The sequence below is a fragment of the Rhinolophus sinicus genome, chromosome 16, assembly GCF_057876585.1.
Source record: "Rhinolophus sinicus isolate RSI-liver-muscle chromosome 16, RSI-T2T, whole genome shotgun sequence".
Lineage (NCBI taxonomy): Eukaryota > Metazoa > Chordata > Mammalia > Chiroptera > Rhinolophidae > Rhinolophus > Rhinolophus sinicus.
In genome coordinates, this window is record NC_142516.1 from 95,294,678 (window position 1) to 95,314,990 (window position 20,313).

Sequence of the window (20,313 nt, forward strand, 5' to 3'; positions counted from 1 at the left end):
CCCAGCCATTGAAAAAGCCATATATATTTACGAATAACAAATCTGGGATTTGCTTTAAAATACTCCAGGGAATAATGCATCTCTGTATGGAGAACTGATAAAATAAGATCAGCAGGACCTTGAGAACGGCTGAAGTTGGGTGTTGGGCACTTGGGCACTCATTCATTATAGTAGTGCTCTATTTTTGTGTATATTTGAAAACTTTCATAATAAAAATTAAGGAAAAAAATACACCTGAACAAGACAGACGTCAAAATGTCAACAGAGAATCATCTTTAGTACTGTATAAAACTAAAGTAATATTATAGACAAAGTTTTTAAGAAAATTTTATAAAAATTCCTCCTTTAAAACTAAACTATTATAAAGATTTGGCTTATAATTTTAAATTTATTAAAGCAAAAGGTCTAAAGTGTGCTATCATTTCAAAAATGGTACAATTTAAAGGGTTAACTTTTTAAAAAATTCTGTTACCATGCATCGGATTAAAATACAAATAAAAATATTTGGTAATCTCAAGTAAACTCAGAGATTAGACTCAGATTTGGATGCTTTAAATTTAACAAATGTTTTTGAATGCCAACAAATGATTATATTTGCTTGATTAGTTGGAAAAAGTGCACTTATATTTCACTTAATATTATTACATGTGGTACAAAATATTCAGAACCAAATTCTTTTATTTATAATATTTCATAAACAAACAGTTCCCTGTATTTAGAAAGAACAAATATAAGTTAATAATGCAGTGGCTAAAAAACATTTAAAACATACATAAAATTAAAGCAGTGCAAGATAATTTTGCTACTAAGGATGTTTTTATTCTGTTGTGCTGTTTATAGTGGTCAAGAGGTGGAAACAAAGTAAATGTCCAACAAAAGAGGATGGGTTAAACAAACTATGCACATACACACAATGAAGTCCTATGTAATCCTACTAAACATGATGTAGAAGGAATATGTATATGAAAACGGAAAGTTGTTCATAATGTACTATTACTTGGATCTTTTGAAAAAGAATAGATATTATCCATGGTTGTGTCTGGGCATGATTATGAATTATTTTAGTCTTTTTCACTTATAGGTAATTACAGCTATTTCTGCAATAAGCATCAATACTTCTGTCCCATAAATGAACAAATACTTCACTTGGGTCTAGATATCCAGATAGATGAACTGGTAATAAAAAGTTACCTTGACATTTTCATGAATAGACTGAAGTTGTGCAGCTAAAGCTACAAATGTTTGATAAATTTTCTGCATAGCCATTGACAGATCTATAAAAGAAAATTATATTATCACACAAATACATATAACACAATCAGTATTATTTTTCTATTACTTGAGTCCAATTTTTGGTACAGTTAATGTGTATGAGGTAAAAAACTACATCAGTATTTCCATGAATAAGAGAAGATAGTAGTGAGCAGACTGAGAGAAGGACGTCTACATCAGAAATCTGGGGAGGGGAGGAGGCCCAAGACTTCTGCCCTTATTAGCACAGTAATAATTCATAATAAAGCATTTTGTACTTATAGGGAACAAAGATCTAAACAAGGACTTTTGAGGAAATTTTCTCATGGAAGCTTAAGACAATTACTAGTAGTTATCTAGAATATCTACTATATTAACAAGAGCTCAACCGCTCTCTTACCAAAAAAACAACAACAAAAAAATAGTGCTATCAAAAAAAATTACCACAGAAAGCATGTTACCTTGAGGAGTTATATGTGAGTTGTTTGCTTGAGTGGCAAGATGGTTTTCTAGTTCTTCAATCTGCTGCCTGTACTGCTGAAGCTGTACCTCAAACTGCTGAACCAAAATTCTGAAGTAGCTGTATAAAAACATATACAAAGTTAGAGCAAAGTTTTAAAAGCATTGTTTTCTTTATATCCAAACTACCAAATAAATAAATATATGCCCCCATTAAAGTAGAGCCTCTGAATTAGCCTGATGACATCATGTATTTTTAAGTGGTGCAAATATTACTGAAACAAAAACCCAAACACAAGTTATCAAAAAAAAGGATGTATATCCTTACTCCAATCATGAAATATCCAATTAACGGATAATCTATAAAGTAACCTAATACTTTTCAAAAGTATCAAGGTTGTCAAAGACAGGAAAGACTGAGTCACTGTTACAGATTGGAAGAGATTACGTAGAAATAACAACTAAATGCAATGTGAATAGGAGTCTAGAGTACAAAAAGTACATTAGTAGAAAATAGGTTTCTGGAACAGAAAAAGCACATTAGTGAAAAAGTCAGTATAATTAAAATAAGTTCGTAATTTGGTTAATTATTTGTGCCGATGTTAATTTCCTGTTTGTGATAATTATAGTATGATTATGTGGTATGTTAACAATAAAGGAAGAAGGGTAAAGGATGTAAGGAAATTCTTTGTACTACCATTTTTTCAAGTTTTCTATAAGTCTAAAATAAGTTTAAAATAAAAAGCGTTTTAAAAGTGTAATTGTTAGCCAGATTTTTACAATCAAGCATTTACACTTCTTATATTTATAGTCTGAATTTACAATCTGAAATACCATTTATAATCTGAAAACACTATAGTGTATTACAGAAAGAGCATGTAATTACTACTACAATTCTGATAAATTTAACCAGAGAATGCTAGAAAGATAAAAAGGGACTTTGAATAGCATGCAAACAGTCTGTCATTCTGTAAGAAATGGAGAACTGTGAAAGCCTTTTGCAGTGGAAAATGATACATTTCAACCCATTTCAAAACTAGCTCTGAAGGAAGCATGAAGAACAAAACAGACGGATAAAATGCTAGAAGTCCAGCAAGGAAGCACATCCTACGCTAATCCAAATACGATAACAGTATCACTGTCATTTTTAATTTCTTGATTTTGTTCATTGTACTGTGGTTATGAAAGAGAATATCCTTATGTTTAAAAAATATACAGGAAAGTACTTAAGCATAAAGCGCATCATGTCTGCAAATAACTCAAGCTGTTCAGGGAAAAAAACATACATATACATATAGAGAACAAGGAACAAAAATAGTAAAAATGCTAACGTGTAAGGAATCTGGATGAAAGACATACGGGAATTCTTTGTTTTATTCTTAAAACTTTTCTACCAGTCCGAAATTATAATAAAAAGCTAAAAGAAAATAAAAGTGAGGGGCCAGGAGTCAAACAGACCTGTACCACTCACAAGCACAGGACTTCACTGCTCTGTGCCTCAGGCTCCGTCCTCACCTCTAAAACAGGAATGCGAACAGCTGTAGAAGTTTTGTGGAAAGTGAGATAAAGCATGTAAAGTGCTAAGTGCACTATTTGGCATGTGGTAAGCATTTGATAAATTTATTAGCTATTATTATCCCTAGCAACATGAAAGGATATAAAAAAAAGAGACAAGATATGTCACATGTATGATGACTAGATGGATACACAAAGCTGGGTGAGGAGATTACAGCTGGAATTTCGTAAATTTAATTTTACTTATCTACATTTTCTAATTTTTCTTCCTAAAGATTTATTAACTATGTAAATGAAAGCTGTGCTAATAAGTGAGTTAAACTATATTTAGCGTGCGATGTTTAAGAAAGGGACTATTACAAAATTATTTTTAAATTAAAAGTCCTAATGGGTAAAAAATAAATTTCTACTAAAAAAAACTGGAATAGACCCCGTAGGTAACATGCAAATGAAGTATAACAGCGTAAGAGTGGTTAAAAGCACAAAGCTTAGTCTTCACTTATCCTTCAATTAAATTGGGATAATGAACTCCCCCTTTAGGGTTATCAGAATTAAATTTAAAAATCCACGTAAAGTGCTTATTAACCCAGGCTTGCTACCTGTAAACTAAAAATGTTTAGCCTGTATATTGTCCTGACTGTTCTGCTTTTTTAAAGAGAGAAACTGTAGGGACAGAGTCCCAGAGAGCAGTTTCTAGGCTCATGGCCTCACGTGGAAAGGTGCTGGCTCGGGGTAGTAGATGGCCGTCAGCTCTGCCTAGTTGGCCATCAGCTGTAACCAGGTAGCCAACTAGCCACTGATAGAACTGCTGCAGCTGCGCTGGTTAGTCAGTGAGTCAGTTGGTTGGTTGGCAGACAGAGAAGCGGACAGCAGGTTGCGGGTCGTGTGACTCCAGCCTCCAGTGAGACTATAGTGGTATGACTCCCCTACCTATGGCTCCGTGGGTGTTCCTTTTTGACCTCACCATATCCTGCGTTCTTATGTGGGGAGCGGGACTAGAGACCCCGCAGGCCGCCTCGCACTACAAATGGTGCAGCAAGCAGGGTCCCCCGCACGACAAAAACATTTGTTGAAAGACTTCCAGCAACTTACTCAGCCGGAGCTGTATTTTCATGTTGGAATCCAGGTGGTGTTTTCTGGGTTCTTAACGCTATTTCAGCATTCTTTAACTCCTAATGTATCAGAGGTTAAAAAAACAAAACAAAAAAGGGCCAATTAAAAGTTAGGCTAAAAATACCAACTATCTCTGGTTTGAAACTTCAAATGACACCGTTTGTGGAGGTTCGCACTCTGAGAACATGGCATGGATGAAGCTGCTTTACAAGTTGCTAAAACCTCTCTCCCAAGACAAACTACACTTTTAGCAAACTATGACAAATATATAATGAGCTGCTGATCTATTTTCAGAAACTCTGGATTTCTGTAGGACTCACGAAGTTACTTCACCCACAGTGAAAGACTGTCCTACTATTTAAAAACCTTTAATATAAATGTAAAAACACTATTTTAAAAAGCAAGGTAGGATTAATGTTGAGACTGACGGTGGCAGCAGTTAACACTCTAGGTACTTACTGTGGACCAAGCACTATGTCCAAGGCTTTACTTTTATTATCATGGTTCATCCTCAACAATAACCCTAAAATGTAGTAATGTTTCCCTTTTTACAGAGGAAGAAATGGAGTCAGAGACATTAGTAATTTGCCTAAAACCATGGAGCTCGAAGACCTGAGAATTGAACCTAAACAGCCCAACTTTTTTAAAGCTTACACACTTAACTATTTTTAAATGACCTACAGCTGTTCCCCAATGCCATTTCTATGTCCTAGTCAACAGTCTTTCCAGACTGATGTTCGGTTTTAATCCATTACACTTCACATTCCTATTATTTCATGGCTTTTTTAACTTCTATTTAAGTTTCCCTTATTTAAAACAAACAAAGAAAAGGTATCTTAACTTCATATTCCCTGTAGCAAACTCTAGCCCTCATTTTACTACCAAGCTGTTAAGTCTCCAAGTCTCTAACTGTTCTTTTCATCTGCTTTTCATTCTTCAGCTCAGGTTTCCATCCTTTCAGACCCCAGTACAAATGCCCTAGGGTGGTCGGGACCATTCAGACTTGGACCCCTGCCTACTGACCCTTGCCAGGCGGGACTCTTACTCAGTGCTCCGCTAATAGTAAACTGTTTCTGGATACTCAAACATACCCTTTTCCTCCCTCCATGCCTTTGCCTGTTATCCTTCCTCCCAGCCTGGTGGACAACACCTAAGTGTGTTTCAAGACCCAATACAAAGATATCCTACTTTGGACAGACGATAAAAGTGCCCACATGAGCCCTCTGTGCCTCTATCACACCTTGTACTGAACATATTACCTGACTGACTTAACTCACTCTCTCTAGACTATTGTGTTTTGATCCCAAATGCCTGTTCAAATGCTCTTCACATAAGAGATCCTTAAAAACACATCCTGAATGCATGGACTGGCAATGACTTCAACAAACCATCTGACACCCACCCCACCCCAAAAAGAGCTTTAATCACCCTACTTATTTAAACTCTTGAGTTATGTACCAAAAATGATGTCTATAAATGATTTTGCTTCCTTAAGTTCTACTAATTGCTTATATTTCCCAGAAAGGCTTTCTTTCTGAATAAAAGGTTTTGGTTTAAATAAGCTTGATAACTACTTCACTAATGGAGTCAGAACATGTTTTTTTCCAATGGTAATGCACCAGACTGCACTAATTCCTGTACATTAGAAATAAGAATTTCTTTGATATCTCCTATTAAATTTTCTAACCTCAACTCAGAATTTCTTTTTGCCTAAGGAAACTTTCTTTGACTCATCCTCTACTTCATTTGCTACCTTTATGTTTCACCCAATCTTTTATTATTTCATTTACCCTACTCGACTTTGGAGTTGTGTTTTTATCTCTAGAAGACTGGTCTTAACAAGCCTGGTATGTAACAAGTATTCCACAAATATTTGTGAATAGAATCACATTGTTAGAGTGACAATGGATCCTATTACAGCATTCATTTCTTTTTCTTGAGTTTAACTCTTATTATTTTGCTAATTAATTTTTTCATATAATTTCATATTTCACATATGAAATTTATCATTTCATGTAATATTTGATGAGAATCTAAACATTCTCCAGTCTAAAAGCATTACTAAGATTTTCTTCCTCCTAGAAAAAACATATCTGATAACATATAAAAGAATAAGTGGCAAGGAAACATGGGGGAATACTTAATTTTTATTTAACCAAAGAATTCGTAAATGACTAGGAAATCTGAAAGCAGAAAAATAAAGTCTAAATTCCCTTTAAACGTCATACTTTAGAATAGCTATCTTAGTAACACATTTTTATTAAAAACATCACAAAGTATTTTCCAATAGTTGACTTCAAAACACCTATGCAGGTACAAACTTCCAGTTATAAAACAAGTAAGTCTTGGGGATGTAATGTACAGCATAGTGACGATAGTTAATAATACTATACTGTATATATGAAAGGTGCTAAGAGAGTAGATCTTCAAAGTTCTCATCCCAAGGGGAAAAATTAAATTTGTAACTATGTGTGATGATGGATGTTAACTAGCCTTACTGTGGTGATCATTTCACAATATATATAAATACTGATCATTATGTTGTACACCTATAACTAATGTTACATGTCAACTATATTTCAATTAAAGACACATAAGCACCTTTAAAATTTTTACTTAAAATATTATCACTTCATCTATGAAAAGCATAGACCTCAGATAAGCCCACATTAGAAAGAACTAGATATTATAGATTTCATATGTATTATATATTAGACCATCGGGATAAAAAACAAGCAGAAAGGAGTACCAGAAGATACTCGCCTCAATACCATCTTTACTAAGACCTGAGACCAGCAGCTCATCAGATTTAAGACCTAAAGGGTATAATTTTTATTTAATAACTGACAGATTAAAAATACATTTTTTTCTATCTGTTCTCCTATCACATAACCATTATGCCATAAGCACTCTTACGGAACAAAGCAATTAGCAACATAAGCTCGGGTTAGATTACCAGGGTCTGAATCCAAGTTCTCCCACTTAGTAACAAAGCACTCTGCCTGTTTTCTTATTTATATAATGAAGATAATAGTACCTACCTCACAGGGCAGTCAAGAAAATCCCATCTTAAGGTAAATACATATAAATTTTAGGATACTGACTCATCCACAGTAGGCACTCAATAAAAACTAGTAAATATTATTATAGCAATTTAAAAATATGTGAACCATATGGTTTTCTTACAGTATGTCCATATTAAACTTTATAATTTAAAAAAAGACCTATTTCCATTTGAAACAAACAACCCCTAGGATAAAATGACTTTACATTAGTTTACCTGAGCAGTTTCTATTTTCAATTTGTCAATATTGAGAGTGTTTCTCTGTAATCCACTGGCAGCCAATGACAGAAGCTGCTTCAGAGCTTTAATATCTTCTTGTACTTTAAGCATTGCTTTCGAAGACATTCTACTAATCTCTTCTTGGACCTGTTTCTGTTCCTTCACAAATTTCCTTAAAATCAAAACAGAACTGAGTTTAAAAAAAAAAAAAAACATACCTTTGGCTCCCTACAGGGAAAAAGTACATTTACAACAGGCTGGTCGGAGTCTTTAAGTGTTTTAAGAAGCAAAAAATAAAAATTTACCTACAGTTCACGTGCTGTTTCACAAAATGGCAGTTACAGAATTTTAATTCCTGTTGTTCTGCTTTCACTCTCATTTCTAAAAGCATTAAAATTTTAACCAAGGTAAAATGTTTAGAAGGAAGAGGATTTGTTCCCCCTAAATTATACTCTCTAGCATTCTTCAAGTATGATTTATCTAATCATATTTGACACACTTACTGGAGATTTTCAACATCCTGGCAGATGACAGAAGGTAGATTTTCATCCTTCAGTGCTTTACTATCCCTAAGAAAAATGCCACAGTATTAAAACCATTGAGATTATAAAAAGCTGACAGTTGAGTTTTACTAGAGCGTGTGTTAAGATACAAGAAAATAAAGCAAGTATGCCCCACTTACAGATTTCTTGGATGATTTCAAAGTTCTTTATAAAGAACAATAAACTTCCTGACCTATAAAATTACTTTAACAATTCATCTGACATGGAGATTTCTTTTCTAAGAACACTGGCATCTATGTAAGCGCGTGTGACTAATTGTTTAAGAAAAAAATCAGAAAATACTATAGATTGCATGAGATATTCAACTAACTTCTCCTGGTTCAAAAATTCTATGATTGGCATTTTATTCAGTTAAAAAATATTAAAGCATGCATTAAAGAAAGTCTACAAAACTTTGTACAAGACGCACACAGTATTTATTATTTTATAACTTTTCAATTTTTCCTTCAACAAAATAAGACCTAGTAATAGCTTTAGAGAATCCTAAATATATAATGAAGACAGGAATAAGTGAAATTTGACATACTGTAATGGATTCATGAGTTAATTTCAGTCACAGGTTTGCTGCTACTTCCTGGATATAACCCTAGGCAAGTATCAGTCTCTCCAAGCTTCCTCACTAATGTAATAGGGCTAAAATATACACAAGATGTTTGGGAGGAGTCAACTTAATTACTTATTTACAAATGCTTTCTTTAAAATAATACAAATTAGGTGAGAAATATAGAAATAATGATTTTCAAACACGTGTATGATGTATACAGAGGCTATCATTCCTCTTCATAATCAGGAAATAAATAGTACTGGTATAGTAACACATATATGAAATAAAAATACACACTCACACATATATTTTCATCTATATATATAAAAGATGCTCCAAGAGTAAAGTGCCATGAGTTATTCAATATTTAACTACTTAAACAAATACACACATACATTTATATTTATTTTCATTATTTGGGAAAAGCCAACCACTTCCTAGAAAGAACTGGTTACACATTTTTTTAACAATCTTTCTAGAACATATGTTTATTATTTTATTTTCGACAAAAACTAGTTAAACTTTTTTCTAAATGCCTATATGGTTTCATTTACTTCCAACCATACCATTTGCCTACAATGTAATAAATAAAACTCTTTAATTAAAACATTTTAAAAGTTAAATTGTAAACTTACTCTGGTCTTGTTCCTGTTTTATCACCTAGAAAATTCAAGAAGCTATGTGTAAAAAATAGGTAATTCGATATATTGCAAATACAAGTTTTAAGTGAATGAAAACTAAGATATAAACAGAAATCGTTAAGCACTTCTTCGACTGCCTCTTAAACAGTGTACAATGTCAGGGCTTGTCAGAAAGTCCAAACATAGTGTGTTATAGAGACACATTTATGTACCAGTAAACACAGTTATGTGGCTGATTTGCATCAATTTTTTTCAAGGGCAAGAATCTTCCTGGTTTCAACTATCTTCCACGAAAAATATTCCTGCCTAGCAGTTTCACTTCTAAGAGCTTGACTTGATACTTTTTAATTTAAGGCACAATCACTATGGAACACTAAAATATGTCAGATTACCTGAACGTCTGTAAATATTTTACAAAACCAGCAAATCTTTTTAAAAATGAGAAGTTTTTAATGTCTGCAGATATATCAACAGCTCTCTATAATAACACCTGTCTGACTGTTATCATTAATAGTATACATACATCTAAAAGTAGAAATGTAAAAATGCTCCTTCAGCTAAATGATGCAGTGACTCACTTGCTGCTTTTCCAAAATTTATTTCTGGCTATAAAAATAATAGCTGCTTATTTAAGAAAGCATAGAAAATGCAGAGACACAGAAAATTTCATCCCACCAGAGAGCCTCAATGGTTCCTTCCAGCCTTTTTCTGCACTTACACATACATTTTTAAAAGCAATCAGGATTACCATGTTATACTTTATTTTCTCAGCATGCTCTGAATACTTTCCATGTCAATTAAAATGACTTTAAATGACCATAGAGTACATAGATGGTGCAGCTGTATCATAACTTTATGCCCAACCCTTTTCTTAGGTTATTATCATTTACTATAGAAATAACGCTGCTACAATGAATGTATTTATCTACAAATACTTGTGTATTACTTTATTTGTATTCCAAGAATTAACAGGTCAAAGAGTACGCCAGGGAAGCCTGTGACATATCACACCAAATTGATCCCAAAAGACAATTGTCCCAATGTACCTTCCCGTCTACTAGGACTAAGAGTTCCCATTCCATCACACCCTCAACAATGAACACTTGTAAAAAAATAAATCATTGGCAGTATGTAAGTAAAAAAAATGCCACTTCCTTATAATCTTAATTCATGTTCCTGACAGTACTAAATGAAGTAAAACATTTATTTCAAATGTTAATTATTCAAGTGCTTTTCTCCATTTGTGAACTCCCTATTCTTGCTATTTGCACATTTTTGAGGTATTTTTCTTGACTTCTAAAAGCTATTTCAGCATGTACTAATTCTTTGTGTCACATATATCATATTTCATGTCTGTTTCTAAAATTAGATTCTAAGACACATCTCGATTTCAGAAATGTTAAAATGTAAAACAATAATCATTTAGGAATCAAGTATTTTCATTTCAATTTGTCATTTATCTTTTACCTTTGTACATGTTTCTTTTTGTTTACCTTTTTAATCCAACTGTAATTTATTTTTCCATATTTTCTATTTCATTGATTCTAAGGTTGTTGTTTTTTTCCCTTTCAAGTTTAACATTTCTGAAACTGGCAGCCATGTTCTATAGACAGTGTCTTAGATTTGTGAGGCAATAATATAAAGTAGGGATTTAATTTTTGTTCCAAATAGTTCAACTTTTTTACTAACTACTGTATTATTTTGTTATTTGTTTGATATTCCATTTTTATCACATTTTACAAAAGTTACCATGCACACAACCATGCGTATATAAAACCCAGGCAATTTAGCTCCAGAGTTGACACTCTTTAAACTACAATACGTTGGCTCTCCCTATGAAGATGCCCAATATTGATACTTCCCAGAATAAAAGAACTAGAAATAAACACTAAATTATCATATATCCATTCATAAAATTGATATTAAGCAGCATTAAAGTATTTTGGAAGAATTACAGACATTTACAAATACTTGTGATACATGAGAAATAACAGGTTTCAAAACAATACATCATGATCACAAATAAAAAAAATATACAATACACACATTAAGATAGCTACGTTAAGACACAGGCACATACAAATCTGTTTTCTACAAAAACAAAATCTTAAGTGCACAACACACAAAATGTTTTAAATATTATGCAAAATACTTAAAAGTAAAGGAATTTATAGTTAACTGTCTTCCAGACATAGGAATTTAAATCCCCTCAACAGGACTGTTAAAACATAAAATGACAATAACGTTCCTTACTTTTTTTATCTGATGAGCTGCTAAAATCTATGCCACCAAGGCCTTCATTGCCTGCAGTTGAAGTCGCTGCTGTGGTTCCCAAAGTCAAGCCTAGAGCATTCTGTCCAAGTCCTGCAAATAAGCCAAACATCATTTACAAAGTTCACGGAAGTCTTTATAACCATTTCTCCTCCTGACCAAAGCACTCAAATGCTCTTAAGCCAGATCCCAGATTTTCTTCCTATTTGATTTAGGCAAATAACACAAAACAAGTGTAGAGCATGCTCTGGACAAAGACTAACAGGCTTCCCTGAAGTCAGTGGTGCATGTAGTTTGGATGATGGGATTTTTCTTTATTAAAAGGCTCAGAGTGTACCTGTTAATTTGACATATGTGGACACTCAATTTTTCAGTTGTTTTTAATTCCTCTCTACAAAACCAGTTTTAGTTTATATATTTTCAGGTGAATATATCATATTTTCCAATCATTGTTTGGAATTACATACTTTTAATATAATCTAGTATTGGACGTATTCATTAACTCAATAGAGAATCCTTTCACATTGTATATATATATATATATATATATATATATATATATATATCAAATCATGCATACTTTAAATATCTTACAATTTTATTTGTCAATGATACCTCATTAAAGGTGGGGAAAAATAAATAGATAAATATCTAGCATGAATTTATAAGATTTTAGTATAATGTAAAGCAAATAGTTTCACTATGAATAAAATTTAAAGAACTGATAATTAGAAGTCCTACAGTTCAAACATCAAAATGTCATACTCCCAAGTTCTTTTCATAAAATTCAAAAAAAGTACATTTAATTTACATAAAGCCTACCTCACTGATAAAAGGAATTAAAGGGCCTAAATATAGCTAATCTTAAGTCATTAATATATACTTTTGAATCAAATAGCAGAATTTCAAAAAGCTTGTATTGTGAAATCATCTAAATCCATACATTCCCAAGCTGAGACTACTGTGGTTCTTAGACAAGATGCTATTTACTTTAAAAACAGAGAAAACAGTAGTATGTCCTGATCAGAGCATGGGATAACTGAAAACTGGATTTAAATCCTGGCAATCTATGAAAAAATATAGCTAAATAAATGTTACTAATTTTTGTAAAATCAATGGCACCTTTAAGTTAACACAGATAAAATTAAGCATTGAATATTGTGTCAAGAGCTAAGAAAAATCAGAACAGATGTAAAAACTCAATAACGAGACACAAAAACAACGCTTTACCTCCCCTTTCTATAATGTTTGTGTTTAGCTCTCATAGGACTCTTTGGGAGAGATGTTTAAATATTTAACCTGCAAAGAAATGTATGTTATAGGCATCTGCTGACTTGGTTATTAGAAAATATTTTCAATACCTATAAAGTTAGACAATAATGACAAAGGTAAGTATTTGAAATATCAATACAAATTTGAACACTACAAATTTCTATACGTTGTCCTGACCAACTCCTTTTCTCCCTTTGTACTGACTTGGAATTTCTCCATTAAATGTAGTATCTGAATAGAGGGCACCATAGAGTGACAGCTTTAACAGCAAACATCATGTCATAGTCCGTCATGACTATCGCACAACCAAGGGATGCATTACGTACATATCAGGTGCTCAGTGAAACTTCTGAAATTAAATAGTCATTATAAATTAATTGTAAGCGGGCATTTTCCCGCCAAATCGCATCGTAACGCGGGGCGTTTTGACATTTTCTCGCCAAAATTAGACTTTCCGTAAAATATTCATATCTTTCGATCTATTTGATATTTTTCTATGAAACTTTCAGTGTTTTAGTTTAAAAAGAGGTCTCTATTTATTTACTTTGCAAAATTTTTGCCGGTTCCAACTAGAGGCGATATGACAAGTTTACTCGTTTCCCGCAAAAAATGTGTTAAATTAACCTGAGTATTATTGGAAATTCTGTGATTTCAACATGTACCAACTTTTCCTAATCTGTAAATAGTTAAACAGAAATTCTTGCTGATACGTTATTATGTGAGATAATTACACAATTTCTTCAAAGAAGAGAAAAGCTTTTCTCACTCGCACAAGGCCCCCCTGGTTTTCTTATATGGCATTAGCTATAGCCAGTGTTCAAAACATCTGCCGAATCCTTAACATGAGGTTAATTTCAAAGTAAGCCTGAAATGAGAAATCAATCTGAGATATAAAGTATTCAGTGTTCTCTGCCAGGTGAACTTATACTTCAGTATTTTGCCTGACTGTATTAGTTATTTAATATTTGTATTTTAAAATTTTATCTTCAGAGCATGCTACTACCTCTCCTGATGTCTACAATGGAAAGCCATTCCTAGAACCGGGGCTTAAAAGGTCAAGGTGTCCTACAATGAATGGAGACACAAAATGATCTAAGACCATTCAACTTTTTTATTAAAAAGACAGGTTTCTCTAGAAACCTTACTGACTCTTTAAACAGGTCCCTCTTTGTTTTTCTAGTCAGTCAATATTGAGAAACAGGAAAATTTATTTCTAAAATATGGCTAAGAGATCCAATTATGCATGAAAAACATTATAATTCAGTTTTCATACTAAAAGGAAAACACACAGGTTAACAAGACAAAGTGATCTGCTCAAAATGCCAAAATAAAGCAAATTTAAACATAAGTATTTACTATTTTTGGAGAGTAAATGCCATCATTTACCTGATGCTGCTGTGTTTGCACTCTGGAAAAGTGAACTTCCCAAACCAGCTAGGGCTCCCCCTAAGGAAAGGCCTGTTGATGCAGTCGTAGTTGTGGCTGTCGTTCCACCCAAATTATTTAGGGTGAACCCTGTGGATGCTATAAAAAGAGAGACTGTAAGCCTTCAAAAGGAAACACACTTCTAAGACCACCACAGAAAACACAAAACACTTTCTTTAAAAACAAAACAAAACGGATGTCCATGGTAAGACTGGATCTTGGGAAAAACTACTCAATAAAGGTAAAATTATATATACTTAAGAATAAAGAGAAATAGTACCTTCAAAGCAAGAACCAGTGACAGAGAAAAGGGCTTTGGATAATATAATTACAGAATGGTATCAGGTACCTGATTTTAGACAGTAATAGAGTTTTCAGCCCAGGCCACCAACTCCACCTTCAAATTTGAATGAATCTAAGCCAGGCAAGGTTTGTGCAAAGTCCTTATCCTTCCCTGTCACCAAAATGCTCTTTGAAAACAAAGTAGATATTAACAGTTTTACATTAAACCTCTTTCACCCTCTCCCCTGCTTTGCTCTGTAAAGACCAACTTCCAAGATGGCCTCTGCTTCTTTAATGCCCAATCCTGATCTTTTTCACAATCAGTAATTTAGGGCAAAGTTGCTGAATGATTGAAATAAAGTTTCCCAAACTGAAGTTATCTTTAATAAAGGTGGATACCCATGTTCACTAACCAAATAAAATTAAAATTGAACCATAAAATGCGACTTTCTCTCATTCCACCTCACCTGCTGGGGTTGATGTCAGAGCAGACGAAAGAGTAAGACCACTAGCTGAGGTAGAAGTAACAGGCAGAGTAAATGGGGTGGCAGACGCTGCAGGCTTACTGAAGCCTAAACTGAAGCCTGTCGTAGAAGCAGATGTAGTGGCTGGCGTTCCTGTGGGGGTAAAAAAAGAAACATTTTACCATAACTGTGTACGTATTACACCATTACTCAGGATCCCTAAAAGTCTGTGATTCTACTTCTTCTAGCTAGAATAAGGAAGTACTTGTGTATGAACAAGAGAGAAAAATATAAATGTTGGGACCAAATTAAAGTGAATATTGAAAAGATGGCCCTTTGAATTAAAAAAAGCAAAAGAAAATTCAATCAATGTGGTGATACTGAAATCCATCTTCAGTTGTACCACGAGATTGACCTAAAACAGCATTTATCCTTCCTTTCCTTTACACTCGGCACAACAATAGTCCCTCTTCTCCCAGACTATTTAAACTATTTTTGCTGCTCAAATTCCCCTCTTCCTTCTGGCTTCTGTTTCCGTCATCTCCCAGCTCTCTTCCAGCTCTTCACTGTGCCACTCCACTCAGTCCACTTTTATAGATCTCCTTCCTGTGTTCACTTCTTAAATGATACCTCGTATGGTTCCCTTCCTGCTCCCTTACTTCCGGAAAGATCTCACCTCCTTTCAGAATGTCAACTATAGGCACATGGGTCAAAATCTACATCTGAGTCTGAATTGGCTGTCTCTACCTGGATGTCCCCTACCTTTCTCCCTATAAAAAAACTTTCCTAAACCCCTCACCGTGGTCAATTCAATTGCCCAAGCCAGAAACCCCAATCCTCCTTGACACACCTTCTGTCCCCTGCATTCTACTGGTCACAAATCCTGCCAGTTCTCCTTCAGACATAGCCCAGGGATACAGGCATCCTCAAAACCTTAGTTTAGGCCATCTCTCAAGAACTATTACAGTCACTTCTTAATTTGTTTCTCTGTTGTCAGTCTCCTCCAACCTCTAATCTATTCTTGGAATTATCTCAGTTACTTGAGAGAGAGAGAGAGAGAGAGAGCGAGAGAGAGAGAGAGAACAAAATATCTTGGTGATTCCCCAACTTAAGGTTCCTATTAGCTCTACACTGTCTCTAAAATAGAATCTAAACAGTCGGCACACAACCACCTTGCTTATCTGGTCCCAACTGCTCCTCAAATCTTCTCCCTACCATTCCTACCTGTGAATCCTAAACTCCAGGAATACAGTATTTTTCCTGTTTTCCTGAATCCTCTTATGACTGGGTCGTTGCACTTTCCACTCCTCCGTCTAGAATAATGTTTCCTGCCCCCAAAATGAACTCCAACTCTCTTCTTCCTTGGTGCCTTTCATACATGTTTTAGAGCATGTATCCGATTACACAAGAACACGTGAATACACCCACCTGTTCCCTTCACCTCACAACAGACTGAGTGTCTTGCCCACGCACTCAGCAGTTCCTGATATTGGCAACATCCCCACCAGCAGCACCACCATCAAATCAACAGGTCATGCTCAATGTTCAAGGCATTATGTACATCCAAGGCCAGTTAAGAAGTAGTAGCTGAGCAAAAATGTAAAAGAAGTATGAATGACCTGCACTTTGGCTTCTCCTGTAATCACTAAGCAAAAAGAAGCCAAAAGTATGCTTCTGGATTGCCTTAATCAAAACTGGAAATTCCTGCCAGAATACAGTGCTTTGAAATCATGTATGAGTTCTACAATCTCAGAAATTAAGAGGATCCAAATGCTTGCCCTGTAGCCAATTCTGCAAAACTCTGGTGGTAAACAGATGTGTTTTCTGTTGATAACAGGTAAGTATCATCCAAGTGAAGACAATCCACCAATCTTTAATTTTAAATTAATTTAATTGTAATTGATTTTCCTCGATGCCCTTTCATTCTTTCATTTCCTTTCACAGTATTTACTGCCATCCAGATTCAAGGCAGGCTATCACCCTAATTATTCACATTCCCTTCGGCATATCACTATAGAAAACTATGAAGCTGCTGAGATGGAAGGAAATCTCAAAACTTGTTATAGTCCAATACCCTCATTTTATAAATAACTAACAGCTGCCAGATATGACTAAGGCCTCACAACTATTTAGAGGTACAACCGGGGCTTAATTCCAAGACTTCTGGCCTACAGTTGGGTGCTTTTTCCACTAGAAGGACCTGAATGACTGAAAAATGTACTGTGAAATAAATTTCCACAGAAAAACTATTTCTGTATTTTTTTTAATTAAAAAGGGACTATATAGTTAACTGATTTTTTAAAAAAAAATACTCAAATGCTGAAAAGTTCTTTAATAAGTCAGCATCTCTGATCTTTATTCAGTTCCTTACATGCTTCCTTCTATACTCCAGCTCTGCAAGATATTACGAAAGAGTAGAAAACCAGATTTGGGTTCTTTCCTCAGAAATTCTTACCCAGCGTTAACCCTGTAGATATAGCTATTGCTACTCCTGGGGACAAAAGAGAAATAAAATTTAATGGAATATGACATTTTTTATGTTTGTCATAAGGGTAAAACTTGGAATCACCCTCAGGGAGTGAGAACACTGCTAATAAGACCAATAGGTATCACAATTTTTTCTTGCATCATACCACTAATATAAGCATTCTTCCTATAGCACTGGTTTCCATATTGCAAGCTGTACATAATTAGATTAATTAGGGAGTAAGGCTTATAAAATGCAAACTATTGCTTATAACAAAATTAGGCTAGGAGGAAAAAAAGCTACTCCAGGCAAGACACCGGCACACAGAGCTGTCTCAAGAAGTTCTCTGGCTGGGCTCAGATTTACTCCTGAACTTCTTTCATTTTCTATGTGTGGCTGTGAAAAGCGTTACAATCAAAGCTAGAAGATCATTGCAAAAGGTGGTAACAGAGACCAAGAGGCTCTGAGGGTAGAGAATAAAGGATAAATAAGGAAGCAACTCCAGTGAAACATAGTTTTAGCTTATAGCAAAAAACCTGTAAGTATTTAAAAAAAAACTTTTTATTAAGATGTCTACCCTTGCCTCTTGCCCTTTTCCCAGTGAAACAATGGTTTCAATAATACAACAATTTAAAACATGTCTTAGGAATGTAAATTGCTACAGCAAAACAGGATGCTGACTGTCCTATGTATACTAAATTAATGTCAAATACCAAAATGGCAAACTTGATTTAACAATCTTCACTAAGGTAAAACACTGCATTATACAATCTAATGTAAACACTTAAATTATTTAATTCATTATGTTTAAAGAGCTATAACTTCTCTATATCTTCTTTAATTCCGTAAGTGTGGTGTGTGTGTGTTCCCTCACACTAAAGTAGATCACCGCTGATGACCGGGCCTGTCACTGGCCCTTCGTTCCACATCCCTGTATTTCTTTTCACCTTAGTATCTACCATTTTTTAGGTCCACCTTCAATGATGATCCGTGTAGAGGGAGGAGACACAGTACAGAACCTGAAAAGGGATAAAATCCCAAATCTACTCCCTGCCAATGTAGCAATCCTCCTTACCTGTACTTGTTCCTCCTAGAGTGAACCCAGTGGCAGCTTTAGATCCGAAGAGTCCGGTTCCGAAACCACCTGAAGAAGCAGATGTAGTGACTGGAGTCGTGGTGCTTCCGAGAGTTCCAAAACTGAGCCCCACAGAAGGGGTGCTTGTTTATAAAAAAAACAAACAAAAAAAGACAAACACAAAATAAAGTCTACTAGAGCCAATATTTACGTAAGAAAAATGAAAATTAAGTCTTCAAGGTTAATTATTTTCTTTCATTTAACGCATCCTATACATCTCCATAGGATACAAACGGAATTAACAATTTGAACCAAATTTAAGTATTTTTCAGTTCTCTTCAAAAATAAATTCACATATAAAATTAGTCTTTAAAAATACATTAACAACCTTCAAGAAAAGCATAATCTAGAGCAATCAGGATTTCAGATCCCAAGTAATCACAGACAGGACCACACATATTCCACTTTCACCCGTTTTATTTTTGAAAGCGAGCATATTTTAAAACAGCCATAAGGAAATCCTGAAATGCGGATCATTTTCCTTTTGAACTCATGTGCAGTTCACATTACTAAATCCATCTGTTCTTCTTCCCTAACTACCGTACTAATATAAAGAAAGTATGACATACCCAGAAATAGAAAAGGTATTCTAAATTGTCGTCACCACCTCTCCTACGCTACATTACCTCATGCGTGGGGTGGGGGTGGGGTTAGGTTTTTCTGCCACAGAAAAAGCAGTAAGGACTGAGGGGAGGGAGACGGATAAGAACAAGCATATCCTGGCAAGAGTAAAATGCAAAGCAAAATTACGCGCTATTATCAAGCGTATGTGTTCATCAGCAGAAATCCTCTTCAGAGTTTTTCAAACCTTAAAAAGAGCAACTGATAATAACAAGTGATGTGAACAAAGTTCACAACTTTTCAACTATTCTTATCAAGACACAGAGGCTCCAACTTGCTATAGACAGGTGGGAGGTTTATGGAAATAGGGGGGAAACCATGACAACTTGACAATTCAAAAATTATGTGAGTGTTAAGAGATGTGACATGTGTAACATAATGGGAAATCCCACTCATCCTATATATGTATCTTCATTACTTCTCTCCCTGCCCTTCCATACACATATAATCACCATGAGAAAACCCAATGTCAGTTTTTAAAATGTTTAAAAGCCTGGGGTATCTCGATTGAAGGGGAAGGCAGTAGTGCTGTGTCTGGATTCCAGTACCAGTTCCCATGTGCTGATACCTGTGTGACATTACTTAATAACAGTACCCACTTAACAGGATTTTTTGTAAAGATTAAGAGGTTACACAGAGTGAATTAACTTCACTCCATACATGTTGTTACTATTATCATTAGGAACACTTACAAGTTCAACTAAACACATTAGGTACTAAACACATTAGATACACATTACATAATTTTGTGGTATTATGCCACAAAAATCAGTGAGGTAGAACTTGAAATCAATCGTCAGCACACACTGAGTAGGAAAAAGAGGGCATACCGTAATTGTGTCTTAGTTTACCACTAATTTTAAAAATGATATGTCATGCAGGGACTCTGGTCCCGCTCCCCGCACAAGAACGCAGGACATGGTGAGGCCAAAAAGGAACAATGAAGCCATAGGTAGGGGAGTCATACCATTATACTCTCGCTGGCGGCTGGGTTGGAGACACAGGAG

At 34.6% G+C, this 20,313-nt stretch overlaps 1 protein-coding gene across 3 annotated transcripts in view; it reads right to left on the reverse strand.

Annotated features, from left to right (window-relative positions):
• The window catches only part of NUP58 (nucleoporin 58), a 51,888-nt gene that overhangs the window by 27,880 nt on the left and 3,695 nt on the right, over positions 1-20,313 (reverse strand). For all 3 annotated transcript variants that reach the window (XM_019736447.3, XM_019736445.3, XM_019736446.3), the window contains exons 2-11: positions 18,626-18,768; positions 15,087-15,236; positions 14,299-14,436; positions 11,623-11,733; positions 9,364-9,388; positions 8,125-8,190; positions 7,619-7,793; positions 4,318-4,397; positions 1,713-1,831; positions 1,192-1,274 (exon numbers count right to left, since the gene is read on the reverse strand). In XM_019736447.3, the coding sequence (XP_019592006.2) occupies positions 1,192-1,274; positions 1,713-1,831; positions 4,318-4,397; positions 7,619-7,793; positions 8,125-8,190; positions 9,364-9,388; positions 11,623-11,733; positions 14,299-14,436; positions 15,087-15,236; positions 18,626-18,768 (1,090 nt within the window). The remainder of the gene's footprint in view (positions 1-1,191; positions 1,275-1,712; positions 1,832-4,317; positions 4,398-7,618; positions 7,794-8,124; positions 8,191-9,363; positions 9,389-11,622; positions 11,734-14,298; positions 14,437-15,086; positions 15,237-18,625; positions 18,769-20,313) is intronic.